At 44.4% G+C, this 26,122-nt stretch overlaps 1 protein-coding gene across 1 annotated transcript; it reads left to right on the forward strand.

The window, feature by feature from the left end:
- The first annotated feature begins 5,535 nt into the window (after positions 1–5,535).
- On the forward strand, positions 5,536–13,286 carry TMEM45A (transmembrane protein 45A). The gene is made up of 5 exons (XM_033146624.1): positions 5,536–5,769; positions 7,395–7,607; positions 9,502–9,686; positions 11,415–11,560; positions 13,021–13,286. Exons 1-5 carry the CDS (start codon positions 5,583–5,585, stop codon positions 13,112–13,114), a joined length of 825 nt encoding a protein of 274 aa, XP_033002515.1. The 5' UTR covers positions 5,536–5,582; the 3' UTR covers positions 13,115–13,286.
- Positions 13,287–26,122: the final 12,836 nt, after the last annotated feature.

Raw genomic sequence — 26,122 nt, forward strand, 5'->3', positions numbered from 1 at the left:
GTACAAAGGGTGCCTCTGCTATAGGCACAAATTAAAGCTGCATCATGCTCTGCTGTAGGAATGTAGGAAGTCACTTCCACTGGCTAATAAAATTTTAAACCTTAGACCCATTAAAGATGATGACTTCTCCTTAAGAAGGTCCACTGCATGACTGCCCTCTCCATGTGTGTGTCTTGCACATCTTCAAATTCCATAAGAGCATCTATTACCTGCCCGGAGGATCTTACAAAAAATGCACAGCAAGTTCAAAACAGGGTGAGACAAAACACTCCATAAGTTAATAAAAGCAGCAACATTTATTGCAGAGACAACCTTGGATATGATTCAATTCGCCACTCATGCGATAGATGCCAAAGTGGTGGCATGTTAAGCTCTGTGCCTGGAACACTGAGAAGCACACACCCCATTCAAAGTCTATTCAGAAATGCTGCTTTGAAGGATATCCTAATAGAATCTAAGACAAGAGGAAGGTGCTCATCACACAGAGAGAGGGAGGAAAGTATTCAAAGTGACACACCTTATTCTCAATACCAGTCCTTTCAGAATTTCCAATACCAAGGGAAAGCCAGAAATTATAGACAAAACCTCAATGGCACAAACCTAAGTACTCTGAGAAGCAACATCCAAATAGGTTCCAGAATCCTATGGAGTACACCAAGTCCCACCCCACTGAATACAATAAGGTAGGGGTCATCTTCAGTATTTGTTTGGCTCATTCTTTTAACCACTGCCCTACCCCACTTCCCGATTTCAATGAATAGGGATTATGAAACATTTATGCACAGTGACAAGAGGTTGTTCCAGTGTTTGATGTGCCCCTGAGCTCGGCGACAAGTCAAACATTGATAAATATATTTTCCCCATAATAGTGTGTCTTTTTCTCCTAAGAAAAGGTTACTGTAAAATATATGTTTCACAGTAACCTTTTATCAGTGGTGTTAGAAGAAAAAACACACTATTTGTAGATACATAACATTTATTTGTCAGAAGACAATATTATTCCATAGAATATTTTATCCCATTCAGTTTTGGCTCCATATCCAAGAGAAAAGTTATTTAAAAACAAAACAAAACCCTCTATTATTTCTGTTCTACAGCGATTTAACACAGCACATTCTGTTTTTAAAGATGCCTGTACTATAAAGTTCCGCCAATATTTACAAACCTGCTTGGATAGCCAGAAAATGAGAAGGAAAGTCTGAGAGACTTACTGGAGTCATCAGTTCCTTAAAAAGCACTTTTGTTGTCTGACGTCTTCTAAGGTTTACACAGCAAATTGCAAGGTCTTTTAATGCCATAAATGAAGCTGGCACAGAAAAGGAACAAGGGGCACATATTACACCTTCTAACTTGTGCTATCCGTTTGATTCTTCCAGAGACTGGCGACCACAACATTTCCTTCAGATTGCTTGCATACACTTTCTTTCCTTCTGCCCCACAAATTTTGGCTGTTTCTGTGCCAGCACCCATCGCAGCCTTTGACCCTTTACTTTCTACCTCATTTGTTTCTTCTTGCACTGTACAGGCTGAGGCTTGTGAGTTGTATCGGTGGCATGGTGCATAGCAAGAGGACAATTGTGGGGTTCCTTTTTAGGCTGTCCAGTCTGCTAGATATGGGAAGAGGAGGGTCAGGTTGATAATGTGAGGCTACCTATTTGATCATCAGTTGTTCAACATTGCATAGATGAGTGTTGAGAGACCCTAATCCAGGTGAGAACTGGGGAAAGGGCTCTAGTAGTAGTGGTCCCCTGCTTAATAACAATTTATTTAACTAAAACAATAACATTATAGCATATGTATCCATGTTTGTGAACTGATGTGGTTAAGCGATTTAAAAAAACACACAACACTTTGAGTGAGTTTTAGCACACATGAAACAGTTCAAATCCTTATTTCCTGATGAATAGCCTTTGGACTATAATGTAACTTAAATAGAAAACTATCTTTAGAAAGATTCCCCCCCCCCAAAAAAAGCATTTTATTTTTAAAATCCAATTTATTTATTTTTTAAATCCGATTTTTAATTTTTTTAAAAAATAATAATTGATTTTTAATTTTTTTAAAAAATAATTGATTTTTATCCACCCTGCTCCCTTCTGAGTACTCAGACACATATAGGACTGCGCTGCATGGCTGCAATGTTCTGCACATGTATCTTGAAGTTAGCCACACACTTAGACTTACTTTCAAGTAAACATGCCTAAGATTACACCAAGAGTCTTTGGGAGCAGGAAAAGCATGAACATGGATCTTGTGATTTGTGCATGTTTATAAGCAAAATGGAATTTGTCTCAACATTTTAAAGAGATTCTGATTCCTTCTTGAGCCCCATGTTTTTGTGTACTAAACAGTGCAATAATGTGCAGCTGTTCGTTTGAATTCATTGTAACTGCAATCATTGTTATTTATTGCTAATTGCTGGTGATACTGTATCTCAAAACGACTTGCAAAATGCTTAAAGCACAGAATGACTTATCAAATATTTAACATCTAAATGCCATTGAACAGGCACAAAAAGAAAACGACAAAATGACTAAAGGTGTTCATCATTCATAACTGCTTCCTGAATGCAAGCTGTTTGTTGGCTCAGTATACATCAACTGGCTGGCTTTGATCTGTTGGCACGGGGGGGCAGCTTTCCTGCCTAGTCTGTGCACCTGCAGTGTCTATTGTGAAGAAGAATAAATTCAATGGCATTCAGGGAGATCAAAAACCAAGGGAAGGAGAGCTAGCTAGCAAAAAGAAAAGAAAAACATTGCTACATATAAAGACAACAGTAGTACAGTCAAACCTCAGATCCCGAACATCTTCATTTTGGAACGTTTCGGCTCCTGAATGCTGAAAACCCAGAAGTAAGTGTTCCAGTTTTCGAACACTTTTCGGAAGCCAAACGTCCAACACGGCTTCTCCTTGAGTGCAGGAAGCTCCTGCGACCAATCAGAAGCTGCACCTCGCTTGTCGAACATTTCAGAAGCCAAACTGGCTTCCGGAACGAATTACATTCAACAACCGAGGTTTGAGTGTCTATCAATCATGCAGACAGGCTTTGAAGTGTTCCCATTTCAACTTTCCAAATAAATGCCATTTGTCACTCAGGGATGGGGAACCTCAGACTCGGGAGTGAAATGCAACCTCTCTTTGTGGCCCTCGAAATTCCCCAAGCCACACAAACTTTCATGGGTCACACCCCTCAACTGTTCTGTTTTGCACCCTCATTGAGTGTTTTTTGCCTAGCTGGAATGTGTCCTTGAATGCTAATAATGCTTCTTGCTTGGCTGGAGAGATAATAGAGTAAGGTATGTGAATGTGAAGAAACCAACCTATTGCCTACTTTTTGTGACCTACTTTTGCCTCTGACCATGTCCACCTCTGGCATGTGATGGGAGGTTTTAGATTTATAGGGAAAACTCAAGTAAACAAATCAATGAGTTTATTCTAGTTTAACTAGTTTCCTCCCAGCCTTCTTCAGCTAATACCTGGACCCAAAGACCAGCTCAAACAGAGAGGCCTCATACACCTTCTGAAAAGTGTGCTAGGTTGGACTTCCACAAATGTAAAGTAGAGAGGAATTGGTAATTGGGGTTTGCAGCATATGCAGCAGAAGGTTTTAAGCTTTCGGAAGTAGGAATTTCCTTTCCTCAAGTCAAACGGTGCCTGTTAGTTTCATGTTGACGATGTTTCTGTGGTTATCACAAGGTGAACATATATAAAATGGCTGTGGCGTAACCACAGCAAATATTCCCTTTCAATTTAATCTTTGTTATAGCCGAGGAGTGCCTTTGAACTTTGCTACTAATCTCCCCACTCTCCCTGCTTCAGATAAATCTGCAAATGTGTTCCTGGGCTAAAGTAGAAAACTAATAGGGATGTATTTTTTTTTTTTTTGCTATTCTGGGTATTTACTGACAGGAAGAAGGAGAAGAAAAGCCTGGCCATTCAAAGCAAACCTGGATGTGAACCTTATAGAGTGCATGTTGGGCATGACTATTCAAGCCTGACCAACGAAAATATTTGTTAAAGAGAAGGAATATATATCCTACATCAGCTGCCCCCCTAAATTAATCAAAATCAACACAAATCTGAGGTTCTGCCCCCCTAACAAAAGCCTGCCCCCCAACAATAATCCTAGCTACACCAGTGCTCAGGAGGGAGACTTATAGAAGGTTGGGGAACTGACAGAAAGCACCATCTTGTTTCCGAACCAAAGTTTTAAGAGCAAACCTGTAACACCTCAGTGTTTATTTTAAGGAACAGAAGAAAATATAAGTTGCACATATATCATCTTGTTTAGAAGCCTGTAACTACCACTGAATTTGACATATATATATTTTAAGAAGCATATATATATATAACTCCATCTCCTGGTGCATCTCTTGTTTTATTAATATTGTTGTAAAATAAGATCTTTTTCTTGTTTAACTTCCCCAAGTCTCCAAGTGCAAAAGTTTTCTTTAAAAAAGCAAAAATTAGCCAGTCGTGAGAGAGGGCATATCTCACCAATACAGTCACAATTGTTTTTCAGTAGAGAAATTTGAATCTGGGTGGTGAATCAGCTGCTGTTGTGTTCCGCCATAAAATAAATATTCATTTGCTTAGCTTTTCTTTTTTGCATGTTGCCTCTAAATATTGCCTCTTTGGTCTACCTGCAACTTCGCTGTGGGCGCTGCCTTTTCATAGGGACAATGGGTCCAACTATCAGGGTCAAGGGTAAATAGCTAGCGGCCATAAAGCAATAAAAGCGAAAAATGCTGATTTTGAGCATGACAATCTTAGTTAAAGATTAATACTCAACCTGCATGTTAACAGATACTTTAATTGCATTTACTTTCCATTTAACAAGCCATTTCCATGTTGTAACAACATTCAAGGACCTGCTCAGCTCATTAAAAGCTTTAGGCTGCAATCCAAAATACAGTTAGAGAACATGAGGTGGTGGTGGAGGAGCTTCATGGAGCGGGGGGGGGGCACCGCTGCATCCACAGCCCTGCTGCTTATAGCAGCTAAAGGTGGTGGGGCAGGCAAATAGATGTACCACCTAGGGCTTTCTGTAGGCCAGTCGAGACCGACAGGGGCTCTGGCTATGAAAATAAAATAAAACTGAGCCTGGTACAAAGGGAATTTGGATCGCAGCATTGAGGAGGAATGGAAAGGAATCTGTAATCGGACTAGATGACCCTTGGGTTCCCTTCCAACTCTACAATTCTATTATTTTAAGGGTGGAGAACCTGTGGCTCTCCAGATGTTCTAGGACTTGCAGCCTAGTTATGCTGGAGCATTGGTTATGCCAACTTGGGCTGGTGAGAGTAGGAGACCCAACCACATCTGGTTCCCCACCCCTGCTCTAAAGGAGAGCTCACATCTTCCAAGCATTATAACACTAGGCTCTCCACCATCTCCAAAGCTGCATCTGTCCAACATAATGAGGATCCACGTGACAAGCAAATGTTGTAAAGCCACCTCCTGCAGGAATATGTTTATATGCGGACTGAAACTTAGGTTAGTGCTGCAAGTAATGGATTTCTCCCAGGAACACTTTACTAAAGAACACTCTTTGGCCGTATCTTTTTGTGCAGTAGGAAAAGATGGCAAATTTTAAAGGTCATGCACTTCCCGGGAGTTTCTTCCTTATCTTTGGCCTGTGGTGGTCTGTGAAATATCCACTGAAGTACCTCTGTCGAAGGAAAAAGAACTCTTCCATTGGTTCCAAGACAGGATTTCATCGCTTAGAAATAGCAGAAGGCATAGCCAAAGCCTCCTTTGCCCTTATTGGTAAGTTGATTTTCTTTAGCAGTGTTTCCAAATAAAAATGGTAGGATTGAGGATGTTTGGGTCTTCATGAATAACAATAAAAACCATGATTATTTTTGAAACAATATGCATTAATGGTAAAACAAAATGTAGTGTGGATTCTGTCTGTCATTGAATGGGAGAAGGGTCATAGCTCAGTGGCAGAGCATCTTTTTTCTGTGTAGAAGGTCCCATGTTCAAAGTGAGCATCACTGGGGAGAGCATTCCACAGGTGGGGAGCCTCCACAGAAATAGCCCACTCTCATATTTCTGCCCACCAGACCTCACATGGAGGAGGTACACGCAGAAAGGCCTCATATGCTGGTGATACGGCGTCAGGATGCAGTCAGCGGCTCCTGGCTGGTTGCCCAGGAAAGTATAAAGACAAGGAAAAGTTTCTTACAGTCTTTTTTATTTCAAACTTTACAGAGAGAAGCTATAGAACACAGCCTCTTAGATAGTGGCATTGTCCCAAGTGAATCTCTACCCCCGGTCTCTCCCACTTTCTCATTCGTCATTCTCGTTGCCTCCTCTACGGGTGCCACTAAGTGCCCTCTGTCTTCGAGCTCTTTGCTCTCCTACTTTTAAGGCTCGCCGGGTTCTGGGAGATGCACAGTCTGGAATGCTTTCTAGTGACAACGTGTCAGCCAACTTCTGCTCTGGCTCTCCCATGATTTCCCAACTTTCCCCCTCATCTGCCTCTGAGCTGTGACCTCCCGCAAACCCCTGTTGTAAATCTATATTGTCTTCCCCTTCCTCCTCCCTGGATGAGGTCTCCACCATTCATCTTCTGCCCAGTCTCTGGGTCGGTTTATATGGTGGTCCTTGAGGTATTACAGTCCTGAGCTATTTAAGGTTTTATAGGTCAAAACCAGCACTTTAAATTGAACCTCGATACTAATTGGCAACCAATGCAGTCGGGCCAAGATTGGCGTAATGTGCTCAAATTGTCTTCCCCTGGTGAACAACCTGGTCGCTGAATTCTGCACCAACCGAAGTTTCTGAACCGTCTTCATCATGATGCAGTAATCTAACCTGGAAGTTACCACACCATAGACAACTGATGTTAGGCTATCCCTGTCCAGATAGGGATGTAGCTGGGCCACCAGCCGATGGAAGGCACTTTTTGCTACCAAGGCCACCTGAGTCTCAAGCAACAGCAGTGGATCCAGAAGTATCCCCATTCTGTGTACCCATTTCTTCAGAGGGAGTGGAACCCCATCAAGAGCAGGAAGCCTCCCATCCATCCTGTCTAGGGAACCACCCACTAACAGTGCCCCAGTCTTGTGTGGATTGAGTTTCAAGTTCATTGGCTCTCATCCAGTCCATTACCAGGATGGTGTCAAGTTTCCTTTTGGGGTTCATAGCTGTGGTTCCAGGTGCTTAATAGTGCTAAAGAAAGAACATATGAAATGGAGTTGTGGGCAGTAGCATTGACTAGATCAAGAGGTATGCATAAAAGTCTGACCTGAATTTTCAGCTGTTGCAAAGTAAGCAAGGAGAAAGGCTGCCATTACCACAGTGATGCTAAAAGGCTTTAACTAGCCTTCAATCAAGCAACCGAATAAGAAGGTTGTTGACACAGTCTGCCATTATTTCACGCACAGGTATGATCGCCGAGCAGTTTGTTCCTGATGGGCCGCATCTGAAGTTGTATAATTATGAAGAGAAACAATGGGATCACCTAATGAACTGGCAGCATGCAACCATGTATCTTTTCTATGGCATCTCAGGGCTGGTAGACATTGTGGTGCACAGCACTAACGTATTACCAGTAGCCTTGGACAGGATGATGCTTTCGATTGCTGTTTTTGTGGAAGGTGAGTTGACTGCATCATACTGTTAATGGAGGAAAATCTTTTCTGAACTCTTAACACAAAAATGAGAAGATAAAAGGTTATCAATTAGAGCAGTGCTCGCCAACCTGGTACCCTCCAGATGTTTTGGACTGCCAACTCCCATCAACCCTGCTTTGCCCCAGGTTGGTAAAAGCTGCATTAGAAAAGAAGTACATCATGTATGATCATGTATGAAAGGGTGCAACAAAGAGAGGCTGAAGGAAAGGTCAAGAATGAGAATTAATGGAGCTGAATAATGAGCTTTCTATCTTTATTAGGCAGACTAAGGGCAGGATAGAAAAGTTAAAGATTTGGGGTTTGAAGTAGGGTTAAAGGCTCCTTATATTTAAGTTAATTAAGCAGACATGGTGTGTATGTATACTGCGATCCCAAACTTAACACACTTATTGATGAGTGTGGCTCTCTGCTTTGAGTTAACAATATGTTTAGGATTGCAGAAGCATGTACTTTAGGGTTGCCATATTTCCACAATGTTTAAAAAATAGGAAAGCACATACATGTACATGCATTTTCATTTATGAAATGAAAATACATCAGCATTTAATGTAAATTATGTATACAAAGTTGAGGCTCCAGTACTTTGGCCACCTCATGAGAAGAGAAGACTCCCTAGAAAAGACCCTGATGTTGGGAAAGATGGAGGGCACAAGGAGAAGGGGACGACAGAGGATGAGATGGTTGGACAGTGTTCTTGAAGCTACTAACATGAGTTTGGCCAAACTGCGAGAGGCAGTGAAGGATAGGCGTGCCTGGCGTACTCTGGTCCATGGGGTCACGAAGAGTCGGACACGACTGAACGACTGAACAACATGTATACAAATAGAACAATACCTTTGGGGAGGACACACCCAATATTTTTGTCTGCATTTTATCGATCTGTTTGCTGCTAGTGTTCTGTAAGCTGCCTTGTGATGAGTCTTGCCCTGAAAAGCAGAGTAGAAATCTTTCAACAAATAAATAGAGGGAAAATGTGTACATCAAAACTTTCATAGTGGGGTTCACTTTCGTACTCCCCCCTACTCCTGCCATAACTGGGGGTTTGGGGGGTGTCGAGCATATGGAGGGAAGATTTAATTTTTTCCTCTCTTGCCCAAGTCCTGATAAAAATTGCTTCCCCACTGGACTGCTTTGCTGTGTGTTGCCTGTTAAAATAGTCCCCAACACCTATTATTAGTTACAGAGAGGGAACACGAACCTGACATGGTTGCTAATTAGTATCCCATCTAGTTTCTATTTTGACCTTGAGCACCGCAGACTTGGGGAGTCCTGTGCTATCTCCCCTCTAGTATCCAAGGGAGGTGGGATATTGGATTCTCCCTACTGAAATTCTAGGTACCTGAGCACTTCTTGACTTCACTAAAATAATGCATGCATATACACATAGGTTAAGGGATGCAGGTGGCGCTGTGGGTTAAACCACAGAGCCTAGGGCTTGCTGATCAGAAGGTCGGCGGTTCGAATCCCCGCGACGGGGTGAGCTCCCGTTGCTCGGTCCCAGCTCTTGCCCACCTAGCAGTTCGAAAGCACGTCAAAGTGCAAGTAGATAAATAGGTACCGCTCCGGCAGGAAGGTAAACGGCATTTCCGTGCGCTGCTCTGGTTCGCCAGAAGCGGCTTTGCCATGCTGGCCACATGACCCGGAAGCTGTACGCTGGCTCCCTCAGCCAATAAAGCGAAATGAGCGCCGCAACCCCAGAGTCATCCGCGGCTGAACCTAATGGTCATGGGTCCCTTTACCTTTTTATACACATAGGTTACTTGAAACAAAACCAAAATAATACAGTTTGTAACAGAAATTTTGTGCTGTAAATTAATACGTGAAGCAAAAGTAGACCCTTTCATTTCTTTGTTACCAGGTTTTCTCTTTTATTTCCACATCCACGGGCGAGCTATGTTAGATTTCCATGTTCATCAGTTACTTTTGGTGGCTGTCTTTGGAGGAGCTGCTTGCATCTTCTTGGAGGTCTTCTTCCGTGGTGTCATTGTCCTTGAGATGTTCCGAACAAGTCTTTGTATACTGCAGGGGAGCTGGTTCTGGCAGGTGAGTGAGTCTCTGTTTCCTGCCTTCGTAATCAGTTAATTCCCAGAAAACTTTGATTTCAGGCCCAGCAGCAGCCAGCAATATCCTTAGGGAGCTGATACCATTGCTCTGTCCCCATCTTCTGGTGTTCCTCTAATTACCAGGCAGTCACCATTGAAATTGGAGCTGGTTACGTCACTCTTGGGCATTGTGCTTTATTAGATTGATGGCCGCCTGGTACTCATCAGAGAAAGGCTGCCATCACCTTCCTCTTCATTCATCTTCTGCCTTCACAGGAAAGCCTGCTTTCTCATGCCTGCATTCAACAGAAATGTACTTAACTATTGCATTTATATCCCACCTTTTCTCCAAGGAGCTCAAGGTGGTCCACATTTCCCCCTCCTCATTTACTCCCCACAGCAACCCTTGTGAGGTTAGTTGGGCTGAGAGACAGTGAGTGGCCCAAGGTTACCCAGTGAGCTTCACAGCTGTGGAAATTTGAACTGGCTTCTCTCAGGTCCTGGTCCAAGAGTCTAACCACTACACCGTGCCTCTGAGTCAGAGGAGGAGCCAGACCACCCTACCCAATAGGGATCCTATCAATCAGACCCCATGCCTGGTCCAATCTGCAACAGGGATCTGGTCTATCTGAGATACTTGTGGGGAGCAAATGAAAGGCTGTAATAAGACAGCCCGGAAGATGATATTTGAAAAATGGGAGGGCTGGTCCTTAGATAGATAAGTTTGGAGCTGTTCCTTAGTCTTTCAAATACTGCACTGCAGATCAGACAGCTGCATTATTTGTAACCAACCATTTCTCCTATTGAAATGAATGTACTTTTTGTGTTTCTTCTGCTTGTAAACTGCCTTGAGTATCGTAAGATAGAAAGGCGGTATACAAATAATAATAATAATAATAATAATAATAATAATAATAATAATAATAATTGAATAGAGGTGGCATAACAATGTACACATTCTGGCAAAATTTCATATTTCTGGGATTATATCTTGCCCCATTATTGAAGCCACCTTTGCTTCAAAGCTCAGGGCAAGGGAGTTAAAGGAAACTCTGAACTCTACTGTTTGGTAAATCTTCTGTGTTTAGCTTTGTACATGCCACTTTGTTATGAGTTCTGTAGGCGCAGTACTGTTGTTTGAGGGTATGTATTATGACAAGGAAAACATCTAGGCAAAAAAGAGAAAAGGTGCAGAGTTTCTTTGACAAATGGAAGAGTTCACAACAGCACAACAAGTTTCAGAAGGGAAGGCAGCTCTCCCATTTGCAGTGCTTTCCATAAATAAGCTTAAATAAATATGTTCAGTACCATAGAAGAATTCACCAGTGCATTCCCTTCTCCTTTGTAGGTTTGGGATTGAGACTTATCTTCTTTTACTTCTGCTTGTAAATTTCTATTTAAGAAGCATTTCAAAAATGTAACTGTGAAGTTACTTTCTTTGGGCTGGTGTTATTATAAAAATATAAGTGTGTGTCTTACATCTTTCAAAATATAGACCAGTGGTGCATAATTTTATAAAAATTCTCTTTAAAATCATAACAGTGTGAATTTAACCCTTTGTCCACATATACTCTCATTGTTCCATCTGTATATTATAACCAATTTTGTTTGCCCATTTAATCATGTATTCTTTAATTAGTTCTTCTTCTCTTTCAAATTTCAACAAAACTTTATACATTTTTGCAACAAATATCCATCATCTGCCACATGTCCTTTTTTTGACCCACAGATTGGATTTGTACTTTATCCTCCAAGTGGGGGGCCAGAATGGAATCAAACGGACCACAATAATATCATGTTCATCACCATGTGCTATTGCTGGCATTATGCATTTGCACTTCTAATAATGACTTTGAATTACACTGTAATCACCTGGTAAGTGAATCCCGAAGAGTTTCATTTAACTTGCCACTAAATGCTAGAGCATTGTTCAACATAACATAATTCTCAGCTATGCCAAATTGGCTACTCTAGTTCTGGAGGAATGCGAAACTGCAATGGCCTCCATGTGTCAGCCTGCAACCATTGGTACAACTCAAGTGGGCTTTGCTGTTTTCTCACAACCTTGCTAGGAAATAAGCAAAGTTCCTCGATTTATGTAGCAGTGAACAATGTGCATTTCTTTTTCTTCTGAAAGAGGCAGCGGTCCGTTGAACTCTGTGAGCTCTTTCCTGTAGTCCGTCTCTTCTCAAAGCTTAAGATCAGGGAAGACGCATGAACGTTTTGCTCATGGATCTATTTGAAATGCCAGCACCCAGCCCTAGAATATTATAGGGTTGGGTCCAGAGAAATGCCATTGAAAAGGATAGGAGTGGCAGAGTGGTGCCCCTCACTGGCCCTCAGGTCAGTTGCGTCACTACTGCCTACCAGGAGGTAGAGGGTGAGGGATGAGGTCAGAATGGTGGAAATGGACCAGTAGGAGCACATGCGTCCTAGTCTCACAACACCCCCTCCCACTCTGTACCCTGGTAAGCAGTAGTGACACAACTGACCAGAGATCAGGTGACTTCCAGCACCCACTGCATTGCTGGAGGGTTATTTTCCTGCCTCTGCCAAGGGTTGAGGGACTCTGCTGAATGGCACAGGTACAGGGGGATTGAGGAGGGGATAGCTGACGATTGGGTAGAGGCACCATCCATGAGCACTTTAAAGTGTGACAAAACGTTGGTAAATTGACTTGGGGTATACATTGTTACTGTGGTAATCCCGTATAAAATAGGCATCTCTCTACTTGATTCCTACCTAGCTTAGAATATATGACAATGACTTTGCAATTCATGTGCAAAGCACAAATATATATAAACAACTAAGGTAAGATTGCCAACTTCAATTAAAAATTATATGAAATGAAACATTTGTTTTATTTTAATGAAAATTTCCAGTCTCTGATGTCACCAGATTATATTGGCCCACACCACAGGGAGAAAAGTCATTTAGTAATCAGCTGAGTGCCCTGGATGAGCTGATAATGGGGTTATTAACTATTTTACACAAATATCTTAAAAAGAGCAAAGCTATATGCGAGTGTTTCAGAAGTGCATGGACATATATGATTTTGGGATGGATTTTGCTTTAAATGACCCCCAAATACTGTTGAAGGCAACTCATTCATTTGTGCACTTGAGAAAACTTCTGTATTTTAGAATAGTTGGACCCTGTAGATATATATGACACTGTATCAGGATATATAATTGGAAACCAGTCAAACCAGGAATATAAGTTTCTCATTCAGAAAGGCTCTTTTGTTGTTTGATATCAAATAGGTGTTGATTTCCTGACACCTAGCCGAGTGAACATGTAGCCCAAATGGTTCTGCTTTGTTTTCCCTTCTGCAGGGTAGTTCGCACAAAACTAAAACAAGCTCCATCCATGGAAATTGGATTATTGAAAACATCTGAGCGAGACCAGGAATCGGAAGATGAGATCTAATTCAGCACAAATATTTTCTTAAGGTTTAGCACCTATTCTTTCCATTTCTGAATTGTAATGACGTTGTTTATCACATCATTAAGACTGTGCATTAATTTATGAAACTTCCATTAGTGCATCGTTTATCCTTTGCTTGAAGTAGAAAGAGAATGTTTTGCTAATGAATAGGCTGGGGTGACATTGTCATGTGCAATTCAATCCAGACCATTATTATGGGGCTTTTCTTTCATTGCTCTTGGGTAAACTGGGAGATTTCCACACGTGGCAATCAAATGCAACCTTGCTGTTGCATAAAACTGATTGTATACACCTTAAAACCAATCTAGTCATAAAGTGTGCATATCTATTTTTAACTATAAAGAATAATTTGTTGTCTGGTTTCCAAAGTATATATTGCAAATTTTATATTTTTCATAGTTATTGCTTCGTTTATTATTATTCATTATTGAATATGATCTAATTGCATTAAAGGACATACAAATGTAGTGCAAAAAAAAGGTTAGTGTCATGACTTAGGACACAATGGTATTCTTGAAATGCTGGATGATTGTAAGCACTATGTTGGACTTGTTACTTACCTTGCAGCAGAGTCCATTTATATAAATAAGGCATATATGTCTGCTGTATATTTTAGAGCCTCTGCTCTGAATTTATTCAGTGTGTAGTAGAGTTGGGTGAGAGGGTTCAAATCCCCACTTGACCACGAAACTTGACCACACCTTGGAAAAGTCATTATGTCTCTGTGAGGCATGGTGAATATGAGGCCCTCCAGATGTTGTTGCACTCCATCTCCCATCAGCCACAGACAGCAAGGCCAATGATCGTGTAGCATGGGAGTTGTAGTCCAGCAACCTCTGCAGAGCCACAGGTTCACTATCCCTATACTCAAAGCCAACAGTGATTACTGTTTGGGAGAAGGATTATGGCAGTGCTACCTCCCTCACTTGCAGATACCTCTTCCTGGAAGTAGTGCTCATTCCTTTTGAGCCTGCTTACTGGGAAAGCACCATTTTGAAGTATCCTTATTTGTGCCACGTTACTCAATATGAAGCTATACTCAGGAAATACCGTATGACATTGCGTGCCTTTTAGCTTTCTGGTCAGTAAGTATATTATCGGCTGGGAATAGCATATGTGGGACATAAAATGGCAAGTGTGTCTAGCAGATTTAATAGGATGTACATACAGGTATGTTCCTCTACCAATGTACAAGAGCATTTTAATTTCTACTTCATATGCACTTTCTAAACACCAAAAGTTATTGTTATAGCAATCTTTTGGTAGAGAGGAAGTAGAATTCTATCTATCAAGTAATCAATGAAGGATCCTTCAGGCTAGTGCAGCTACTTATAATTATGAATAATAACTTGGTTTTAAATGTTGAAATAAATTATTCCAGTTTACTTTGAAACAAGCAACATTTGTAGTCTGGATTTTTTTTTTACTCTTTAGTTGAGTTCCGTTGTTTAATCCACTTGCACTAAGGTTCTGAGACATATATCTATCCTTCAGCCAAGTCCGTAAAATGGAGAGCCTCTGTTTTCAATGGGTATTTATTACCAAATATGTGTGCATAGGATTTCAGCATTAGATGCAGCAAAGTAAAATGTGAATTATGATTTTTATTTGAGGTGTGCTATTGCAATTATGAGAATGGCTTGAGTCCACACATATGTGGCTTAAGTCTTCTGCTTTCTATATGTATATCCCTGTTACTCATCCACAACAGTGGACAATTCTTGAGAAAATGCTTCCATGCTGTGTGTTCCAGCCCTTCAAAAACCATTTCTCCATCTTCCACAACCTTTTTCCATGTGGGGATTTGTGCAGCAGGTCTGTCTGTACCTATGCTCATGTGACTTGCACAGGAAGATTGCAAGAGCAAACCTGCCCTTAGTTATTATGTTTCAAAATGAGCACAATGGAGGCTTGCTTTGTGGGGGGTGTGGGAGACAATTTCTATCTTAATTTGGTGATTTTTAAAAAGTTGCTGTTGCTGTTGTTGTTGTTGTTGAGTTGGATGGGACCCTGATGGTCTTCTACCCTTGCAATGCAGGAATCTCAACCAAAAAAATCTCCAAGCAACTTACATTTTAAAAAATAAACATACATTATGCCTTAAAAAAACCCACAGCATTAGCATTCTCATTCAAAGCCCACAGTTCATATAGACATTGCCTTTTTTCTTTTAAAAAATGTTTAGGGGTACTCTCATTTTTACTCAAGAAAATCACCATTTTATAGTTCAAATCAGGAAAAATAATACAGTAAAGGGACAAAAGTACAAAGAACATGCATTACACTGGGAAGGAAATGAAGCCACCATTGGAGGTGGTAACAACTAAACTGACCAATCACATGCTAGATTCCAACTCCTACTTCACACATTAAACGCTTGCTTCCGTCTGAGACTCGGGAAACACCGTGACAGGAAATGAGGCCTCCATCAGGGGTAGCAACAGAACCGACGATACACCGTGCTAGAGAAGAAACAATTTTTTTATTTAAAAAATTAGTTTCTTCTCCTGTTAGATTCACAAAATGTTTAAGGGTATGCGTACCCCTACGTCCCCCCAGAAAAAAGCACTGCTATAGATATGCACATGTACAAACACCTGCTTCCTCAATACAGACACTCACCAAAAACATCCACACCACATATGAGAATCACCCACCTAAAAATAAAAATCTGATAAGAAGCTTCCAAAACAGCAGTGACTGGATGTATAATGATTATGTAATGAATTTTCTGTGGTAAGAGGAAGTCCAAATTAAGTATTAAAGCACCATAGTTAAAGGCCCCACTTCTTCAGATATACTTTTCAGAATTTTAATGATGTAAATATTCATGTTATTAGTATTTTAGTGCAAGCTGATAACAAGCCACATCATGCTAGGAGAAAAACCGGTGCTTGCATCTGCATCCTTTACAGTCTAGCCCTCAGCTAGAGCTTGATCAGTCTTAATATACTTGCAGCCGACTTATTGTGGGGCAGATCACTTAACTGCCCCACAAGGTAAAGGACCCCTGACACTTACGTTCAGTCGTGAACGACTCTGGGGTTGTGGCGCTCATCTCGTTACTGGTTGAGGGAGCTGGCGTTTGTCCACAGACAGCTTCTGGGTCATGTGGCCAGCATGATTAGCCGCTTCTGGTGAAACCAGAGCAGTGCGCAGAAATGCCGTTTACCTTTCCGCTGGAGTGGTACCTATTTATGTACTTGCACTTTGACGTGCTTTCAAACTGCTAGGTTGGCAGGAGCTGGGACCGAGCAACAGGAGCTCACCCCATCGTGGGGATTTCAACTGCCGACCTTCTGACCTTCCGTGCTGCCCAAACAGTCCGCCCACTGTCTCTCCCCCCCAGCTGTAGGGTGGCTTGAGTGGGAGAAGGCAGGCAGACTCCAGAGGCCCCGTGGTACGTCACACCCTCACCACGCCCCTATGGGCGCTTTGCTCCGCCCCAGGCATGCTGCTCCAGGTGCCCGAGAGGCTTCTTCCACCGCTGGGCTGCTCTGCTGTTCTGCAGCAATGTCCGTTAAATGTGACATCAAATTTCTTCACCATCCCTGCTCACTGTATTTGTGTACAATCAGGTCTGCAGCATGCATGCTGCTACCCGTGAAGTCACACTTAATGCCACAAAATAGACAAGAAGAAGATATTGCCTATCCAAGCTTTCATCTGAAAGCTTGTAAACTACAGTATATTGCTGCAATAAGTGTACAGTGGTACCTCGGGTTAAGTACTTAATTCGTTCCGGAGTTCCGTTCTTAACCTGAAGCGTACTTAACCTGAAGCACCACTTTAGCTAATGGGACCTCCTGCTGCCGCTGCGCTGCCAGAGCACGATTTCTGTTCTTAAGCAGAGTTCTTAATCTGAAGCGTACTTAACCCGAGGTACTATTGTATATCCATGTGTACACACACAACACATTTCTGGCATAAGAATATACTCCCCAATCAAGCAAGCGAGGTCACCATAGCTGTCAACTTTTCCCTTTTTTAAAGGGAAGTTCGCTTATTCCGAATAGGATTCCTCGCAAGAAAAGGGAAAAGTTGACAACTATGGAGGTCACTATGCATCAACATAGGCCCATGCAATGGTCTTCAAAGTGCCCCACTTTCCCAAATGATGGGTGCTGTCACACTATGCACACTGAATAAATGTGGAGCTTGTGTCCCAGGAACGGAAATGTAGGATCCAGGCAAATCTCTAAGTCGATGATGCACACCCATGAAAAACATTAAGCGCTGGATGTGAATATTTTGTCAGTTTTAAACTATGTTGCATTATATACTAAGTCCAAAGTTCTCAGTCTGAGATGTGATAAGAAACACTAGATATCAACAGGGTTCAAATAATTGGCACTAAATAACTGGCAAATAAAAGCAAGACACTTCCTCCTTTTGTCACTGTGCTTAGTGTTGCAATAAGGTGCTTTTGTTGCGTGTTGAGGTCCCCAAGTCACCCCCCCCCAAAAATTCACACTACAGACATAATTTTTGTTTGGGTTTTTGACAATAATTTAGGCCACAACTTTATTAAAATACAAATTACGTGAGTGGTTGCGTAGGCATTGGTTCAGACTAGCTGTCCACCAGGAAAGAGCTGACTTTCAGTCAGCGTCGGGAGAATGCCACCTGGGGAGAGTTAAGGAGGCCAGGAGCAGAGCCCTCCCTCTCCCAGGGTCCCAGGGGCTCTAGCGTGGCCCTGTCCCCCTACTGGGGGTTCGGACAAAAGCATGTCGAGCCCCTGGATTCCTTTAACGGAATTCCCTGCACACCATATGAGTGTGTCATATGAGGCCCAGAGAGTCACTGGCTCCACTCTGTCTGCCTCACAGATGCATTAGCAATAACAGCACAGACATTCAGGCAGTCAAACCCACACAGAGCTACTGAGCCTGCAAACAAAGTGACACATTTTTATAGAGAGGATGAGTCACATGTCACAGAGGCTCAGCCATTTTCTGCTAACAGTAGCAGGTTTAGGCTTGAATAATTCATGGGAAATGGGAGTGCCGGATCACCTCATTTGTCTCCTGAGAAATCTCTATGTGGGACAAGAAGCTACAGTTAGAACTGGATATGGAACAACTGATTGGTTCAAAATTGGGAAAGGAGTACGACAAGGCTGTATATTGTCTCCCTGCTTATTTAACTTATATGCAGAATTCATCATGCGAAAGGCTGGACTGGATGAATCCCAAACCGGAATTAAGATTGCCGGAAAAAATATCAACAACCTCAGATATGCTGATGATACTACCTTGATGGCAGAAAGTGAGGAGGAATTAAAGAACCTTTTAATGAGGGTGAAAGAGGAGAGCGCAAAATATGGCCTGAAGCTCAACATCAAAAAAACTAAGATCATGGCCACTGGTCCCATCACCTCCTGGCAAATAGAAGGGGAAGAAATGGAGGCAGTGAGAGATTTCACTTTCTTGGGTTCCATGATCACTGCAGATGGTGACAGCAGTCACGAAATTAGAAGACGCCTGCTTCTTGGGAGAAAAGCAATGACAAGCCTAGACAGCATCTTAAAAAGCAAAGACATCACCTTGCCGACAAAGGTCCGTATAGTTAAAGCTATGGTTTTCCCAATAGTAATGTACGGAAGTGAGAGCTGGACCATAAAGAAGGCTGATCGCCGAAGAATTGATGCTTTTGAATTATGGTGCTGGAGGAGACTCTTGAGTGTCCCATGGACTGCAAAAAGATCAAACTTATCCACCCTTAAAGAAATCAGCCCTGAGTGCTCACTGGAAGGACAGATCCTGAAGTTGAGGCTCCAGTACTTTGGCCACCTCATGAGAAGAGAAGACTCCCTGGAAAAGACCCTGATGTTGGGAAAGATGGAGGGCACAAGGAGAAGGGGACGACAGAGGATGAGATGGTTGGACAGTGTTCTCGAAGCGACTGGCATGAGTTTGGCCAAACTGCGAGAGGCAGTGAAGGATAGGCGTGCCTGGCGTGCTCTGGTCCATGGGGTCACGAAGAGTCGGACACGACTGAACGACTGAACAACAACAACAATTCGTGCAAGCTGTGTAGGCCTCACAGACCTTGCTCTTAAGGATCTTTGTCATGATGAGGCCCACACGAAATGAAAAGAAGCAGCCCCCAACAGTGCTCACATCAAAACTCTAGGAAAGCACACTCGCAATAGCAATAGCTGCAATATAAAGAATCTCCCAATAGCTCTGCAGCCCAAGGCTAGATTAAAATTCAGCCAACAGCGCTGCCCCCCCCCCAAAAAATAAAGCCAACCTTTGGGAATACTAATGAAAGTGATTCCAGGCAAATAGGAATAGCTCTGACTAACCCCACCATTATAAAATGTGAGAAATGGGGGGAAACCTTTGTGTGAAGAAAGCCCCTAACAGGGTGTTATGTATTGGGTTTAACACATGTTATGATTCTAACCAATCGTAGAAGTGTAGGTGGACGAAAGTTCTAATGGCAAGCACTGTCAACTGTCAACTGCAACTGGCATTTTTTGCTGGGGTTTTCAGAGTGTCTTCTTGTTTAATATGGGAGTGAGCTGTTGAATAAACGAAGTTGCATTGGGCTTCTGACTTTTCCTGAATATTTAATACGGGGGCTCTCACTATTGGGAAAGGCAAGCCAGGAGGATTATGCACGGGCAGTGCTCACAGGCACAGGGAGAATCTTCCCAAAGGGCAGGGGGAAGAGTCCAAACAGGCCCCCAGTGTGGCAAAGCCTTTGACAGGGGTGGGGTGGGAAATCTAACAGGAAAAGGGGGAATTAAAGTAATAAGGGATTGGGAGGATTGGAAAGAAAGGGGAAAGAAAGAAATTTAACCAGACAATGAGAAGATCACTCCACTGTCCTCCAGACGGTCCAAGTGTTCCAGGTGATCCGAATCACGCAGCCAAGAAGAGGATCTCCCTGCATGCAGGGCAATATAAAGGACGCTGGGCTGTCCATCAACATTGCTACATTCAATTCTCTTCAGCAACTCGCAGGGACCTATAAGAGCTGTGGCCAGCTAACCAAACCTGCCCAGCTACCAGGGAGGTGTCTTGCTAGCCCCTACCGCAACGCGTGCTCTCCCAACTGAGAACCCGATTTGCTGTTTGGTTCTTGGGAAAGGACAGTAGCTCATCAGCAGAGTAGGCACTTTGCATGCAAAAGATTCAAGATTCAAATCCTGGTATCTCCAGCCCTAGCAAAGACCCTGTCTGAAACACTGAATCCAGTCTATGCAGATCAGGAGTAAGGGATCTTGTTCTTGTGCTTTAGCTGAGATTCCTGCATTGCAGGAGGTTGGACTAGATGAACCCCTGAGTCCCTTCCAACTGTACAATTCTATGATTCCCTAAAGGCCAAATTTGCCTTGGGGGGAAAATATATTTCTTCAAGGGACATATATGCCAGAAGATGAGGGGGCTGGAGCCACCACTCCCCACTCACCCACACCCATGGGCGTAGTTGGGGGGAGTAGGGGGGGCAAGTAAATAAATAAAAATACTTAACTAAATGTAGAAAGATTTTGACAGATTTTTCTGAGCACTTGGGGTCAAAAGAAAGTAATAAAAAAAACCCTGTTGTTGAGACGTTTCATCCCGAATCTGCTGGGCAGAGCCAGATGGAGGACGATGGCAGGTGGGTGTCGTTGTCGGCATCCAGGGGTCAAACGGCCAGCTGGCTAGCCCCCAGCTGGATTGTCTCCTTCCAGTCGTCACACAGCGAAGATCCCTCAACCTCTGGTGCGACATAAATCAGTGACCCAAGTCTGCTGACATGGGCACACTTTACTTAGCAGAGCAAACTGCGCAACAAAAAGAGGCTTGAGGCTTGTGAAGGCATACTAGCAATGACCGTTCCCCACATCAAATGGGGTGCACATTTTGCATGGTCGCGCGCAGCTGCCTGCATCCCAGAGCAGTTCCTGGTAGTTCGGGCTGGCTTCGCCTTCCCAGGCTGGATACCTGTGGTCTCCGTCTACACAGTCAGCTGCCCAATCCCGCCTGGGGGAGGTGTCGCCAGGGGGATTGGCCAGGTAAGGGGAGGGAACACAGACCCACACAATAGAAGGTTTTACATACCTGTCGAGCTATACGTCACAACTTTGGCGGTTGCAGGCCTTGGGCGGAATCCTTTAGTCATCTGCATAAAGGGGGGGCATGGGATGGTGACCCCACGCCCCCATGGCGTCTGGATCTCAGGGTTCCTGTTAAAGGGGTCTTTGGAGGAGACATTGGCCCATACGCCCTGAGGTTGTCATTGCCCTCCCCCTCCAGTGGCGGCGAACAGGGGGGCGGGCTATCTGCTTGAACATATGTTCTCCAGGCTAGCCCAATCCCCTCACATGCTGGATAACCCTGAAATTACCCAGGTCCCCGCCTGGGGAGCTGGGAAGGAAAACGCCCAATGACTGAGCCAAGGTCTCCCTACATCTGAATCTGAATAAAGTTGTGGCCTAATTTTAATCCCATAGCACGTTGTCTTGTGTCGTTATTCCGCTCAGGGGCTGCCTGGGGATTGGGGGACGCCACCTGGCCACACAAACGGATTTATTATAAATCAGAAACAAAGAAACATGTCGTTCTCTCCTTGCCATCTCTTCAGAGAGAGAGAGAGAGAGAGACAGAGAGAAAAGCAACAACAACACAACGGAAGTTCCACTTGCACCAACAAACAGTGCTGGAATGTAAACAGACATTTTGTTGTTGTTCAGTCGTTCAGTCGTGTCCGAATCTTCGTGACCCCATGGACCAGAGCACGCCAGGCACCCCTATCCTCCACTGCCTCCCGCAGTTTGGCCAAACTCATGCTAGTCGCTTCGAGAACACTGTCCAACCATCTCGTCCTCAGTCGTCCCCTTCTCCTTTGTCGGCAAGGTGATGTAAACAGACATAGTCTGTAACTAAAGGTGGAATGGAAAATTCCAACAATCCTGTGCTCCCCCCCCCAAAAAAATCCTGGTTACACTGATCCTCACACCATCTGTTCATTCCCTCACATGCAAAAGTATGCACAACTATTATCTTTCCATGCTTTCGTTTCTCTTTCTCACACACCTCATCTTTCTATTCATATTTATACAGTGGTGCCTCGCTAGACGAAAATAATTCGTTCTGCGAGTATTTTCGTCTAGCGATTTTTTCATCTAGCGAAGCACCAATGCAAATAGCGGTTTTCGCTAGACGAAAAAAATAATTTTTTTCGTCTTGCGAGGCAGCCCCATTGACAAATTCATCTTGCGGGGCAGCCTTCCGCTAGACGAATGCATTCGTCTAGCGAGTTTTTCGTCTAGCGAGGTATTCATCTAGCGGGGCACCACTGTACACAAGGTGGGGAGGAGAATGCTGATGAAGGGAGGCTAAATGGACCAATAATAATAATAATTTAATAATTTATTATTTGTACCCCGCCCATCTGGCTGGGTCTCCCCAGCCACTCTGGGCGGCTTCCACCAAACATTAAAATACATTTAAAATATCACAGTTTAAAAACTTCCCTAAACAGGGCTGCCTTCAGGAATTTTCTGAATGTCAGGTAGTTGTTTATTCCCTTGACTTCTGACGGGAGGGCGTTCCACAGGGCGGGTGCCACTACCGAGAAGGCCCTCTGCCTGGTTCCCTGTAGTTTTGCTTCTCGCAGTGAGGGAACCGACAGAAGGCCCTCGGCGCTGGATCTCAGTGTCCGGGCTGAATGATGGGGCTGGAGACGCTCCTTCAGGTATACAGGACCGAGGCCGTTTAGGGCTTTAAAGGTCAGCACCAACACTTTGAATTGTGCTCGGAAACGTACTGGGAGCCAATGTAGATATCTCAGGACCGGTATTATGTGGTCCCGGCGGCCCCTCCCAGTCACCAGTCTAGCTGCCGCATTCTGGATTAATTGCAGTTTCCAGGTCACCTTCAAAGGTAGCCCCACGTAGAGCGCATTGCAGTAGTCCAAGCGGGAGATAACTAGAGCATGTACCACTCTGGCGAGACAGTCTGCGGGCAGGTAGGGTCTCAGCCTGCGTACCAGATGGAGCTGGTAGACAGCCGCCCTGGACACAGAATGAACCTGTGCCTCCATGGACAGCTGTGAGTCCAAAATGACTCCCAGGCTGCGCACCTGGTCCTTCAGGGGCACAGTTACCCCATTCAGGACCAGGGAGTCCCCCACACCCACCCGCCCCCTATCCCCCCAAAACAGTACTTCTGTCTTGTCAGGATTCAACCTCAATCTGTTAGCCGCCATCCATGGTCTGATGTGATTTGAACTTCTTTCTATTTCCATTTATATTGTTTCCTCTGGTTAGTGGAGATTTGTGTACTAAAAGATGGGCCACAGCCAGTGCCAGATTTACGTATAAGCTAAATAAGCTATAGCTTAGGGCCCCACTCTCTTGGGGGCCCCAAAAAAATTTAAAGGAAAAAAAACCTGGATATACATTTCCAAAATAAAATAAAAAACAAATAAATAAAACCTACATACAGCAACAGCGTTTTGTGTTGTGTATGGACCTATTAGGTCCATATATTACCATATAACATATATTCAACACAAAAACAGTGACAATTTGTTGTTGACAAAGCACAGCTGGACATTTAAAGGGCCCCATTACCTTCAGTAGCTTGTTGTTGTTTAGTCGTTTAGTTGTGTCCAACTCTTCGTGACCCCATGGACCAGAGCACGCCAGGACCAGTAGCTTAGAGCCTCATCAAACCTAAATCCGGCCCTGGCCACAGCCATGAAGAACACTCATTTGCCATTTGCTACATGCACAAGTCTGTTCCCCACATATTGGCTCTGGCCTGCATCAGACACACAACATATGCAGGGAAGAGCTGGCTGAACATGCCTGGTAGGAATTGCTTTCCTTTTATTCCTTCACTGATAAGTCTGTGTACACACTTCTGTTTACTCTGCACCCAATGCGCTCCCAGCACTGGTGTGGACAGACAGCAGGTGACTTGGAGGCACATCCAACTGTACTGCGGTTTCCGTATGGCCTTTCCGTGCATTATGGCTTCCGTCATGGTGTCCCATTGCGCCAGAAGCGGTTTAGTCAGGCTGGCCACAAGCTGTCTGTGGACAAATGAGCGAGATGAGTGCCGCAATCCCATAGTCACCTTTGACTGGACTTAACCACCCAGGGGTCCTTTACCTTTACCTTTTTACCTTACTGAAGTGTACAATAATGTGAAAATGTGATTGGAAATGCAGTGGGTGAGGGAGAACACAGCCTTGCTGCCTTTTGAGCTGGTAATGCAAACATAGCCAAAGAGCCTCTCCTTGCAAAGAGAGGAGGAGGGCATGAGTGTTGCCAGGATTTATGTTGGAGGGGAGGGCAGAACTTCAGGTTTTTTTAATTGATTTACTTGATCTTGGGCGGGGGGCAGCTGCCTCCCCTTGGCTACACCCATGGAGGATCAAGAAAGCAACCTGTAACTACTGCATCCTGTTGGGGCTGTAGAACAGGAATTAAGCCCTCCCATCCTGCTCATCACAGTGCATTGGTGTCATTATGGGCGGCAGCTTAGTACTGATTGCATCTGGAAACATTTCACTGGAGCTTTAGGAATGCATTCTGCTTCAGTTAAATTTATCCAGTAAGTAAATAGTGTTTATTCTGAAGTCATCGCAATCTGCTGGTTGCAGGTTGTACTGCAACAGCACCCATGCCTCTGCTCTCATTTAGAACTGGAAATTAAGTCCCACTGATTTCATTCACTTCTAAGTAACTGTCTTAGGATCACAGCTAGTGAATTAGCCTGATGTGACAACTGAATGCATTTTTGCATCTAAAGGGCAGGTTTTAATGCAATTGCATTATGAAGGTGTGGTAATTAACAGAATGGGTCTGGCAGGGGCGGGAAGCCAAGAGGCACCCCTGGGGGCGGGGCATCGTGACGTGTGCGTGCGTCATGACGCCACGCCCCCAGCGCGATGCCACACCCCCTTCCCTTTCGGCTTCTTTCAGCGCCGAAAGGGGAAAAAAAGGAAGCGAAGCGGCGCGTTTAAGCGCCGGCTTTGCTTTGCTGGACCCTGCCCGCTTTCTCTTTCAGCGGGGAGGGGGGGAGCAAAGCGGGCGCTTAAACGCGCCGCTTTGCTTCCTTTTTTTCTCCCCTTTCAGCGCCGAAAGAAGCCAAAAGGGAAAGGGGGGGAGCAAAGCCGGTGCTTAAACGCGCCGCTTTGCTTCCTTTTTTCGCCTCTTTCGGCGCTGGCTGGGCTGCAGAGTCACAGCCCAGCCAGCGCCGAAAGGGGAGAAAAAAGGAAGCAAAGCGGCGCGTTTAAGCGCCGGCTTTGCTTCCTCGCCGCTTTCTCTTTCAGCGCTAGCTGGGCTGTGACTCTGCAGCCCAGCCAGCGCCGAAAGAAGCCGAAAGGGCTTTGCTTCCGCTTTGCTTCCTTTTTTCGCCCCTTTCGGCTGCTTCTTTCGCCGTTGGCTGGGCTGCGACTACACAGCCCAGCCAGCCGAAAGGGGAGAAAAAAAAAATGAAGCGGCGCGTTCAAGCGCTGGCTTCACTTCCCCGCCCGCTTGGCCGCTGTTCGTCCGTCGCCCCAGGAGCACTGTGCGCTGCTGCTCCCATGGCGACGGAGCGCGGCGGTGCGTGGGGGTGACAAGCGGCGGCCCCTCCTGCCACTCCCCACGCACCACCGGTCACCCGGGAGCAGCAGCGCTGCATGGACGGGGTGCTCGCGAGCACCCCGTCCATGCAGCGCTGCTGCTTCCGGGGTGACGGAGGGAGCGGCGGCGCGTGGGAGTGGCGGGAGGCGCCGCTTGTCACCCCCACGCACCGCTTATCACCCTGTCAGTGGGGGCGTCCCGCCCCCACCGCCCCTCCCCTACGACGCCCCTGGGGTCTGGAGAAGAATGTAACCCTTTCATTCCTTGTTGTGGTCCTGGGAAAACACACTGTTCCGAAGATGGTTTTTGCTTTTAAGTGGAATCTTCCTCTGGGTCCAACCCTGATCACTCCTCATAGTTGCTCCTTAACATTTTTAACAGAATGACACACCATCACAGTCAACATAATGTGT

This window comes from Lacerta agilis, chromosome 4 (assembly GCF_009819535.1).
Source record: "Lacerta agilis isolate rLacAgi1 chromosome 4, rLacAgi1.pri, whole genome shotgun sequence".
Lineage (NCBI taxonomy): Eukaryota > Metazoa > Chordata > Lepidosauria > Squamata > Lacertidae > Lacerta > Lacerta agilis.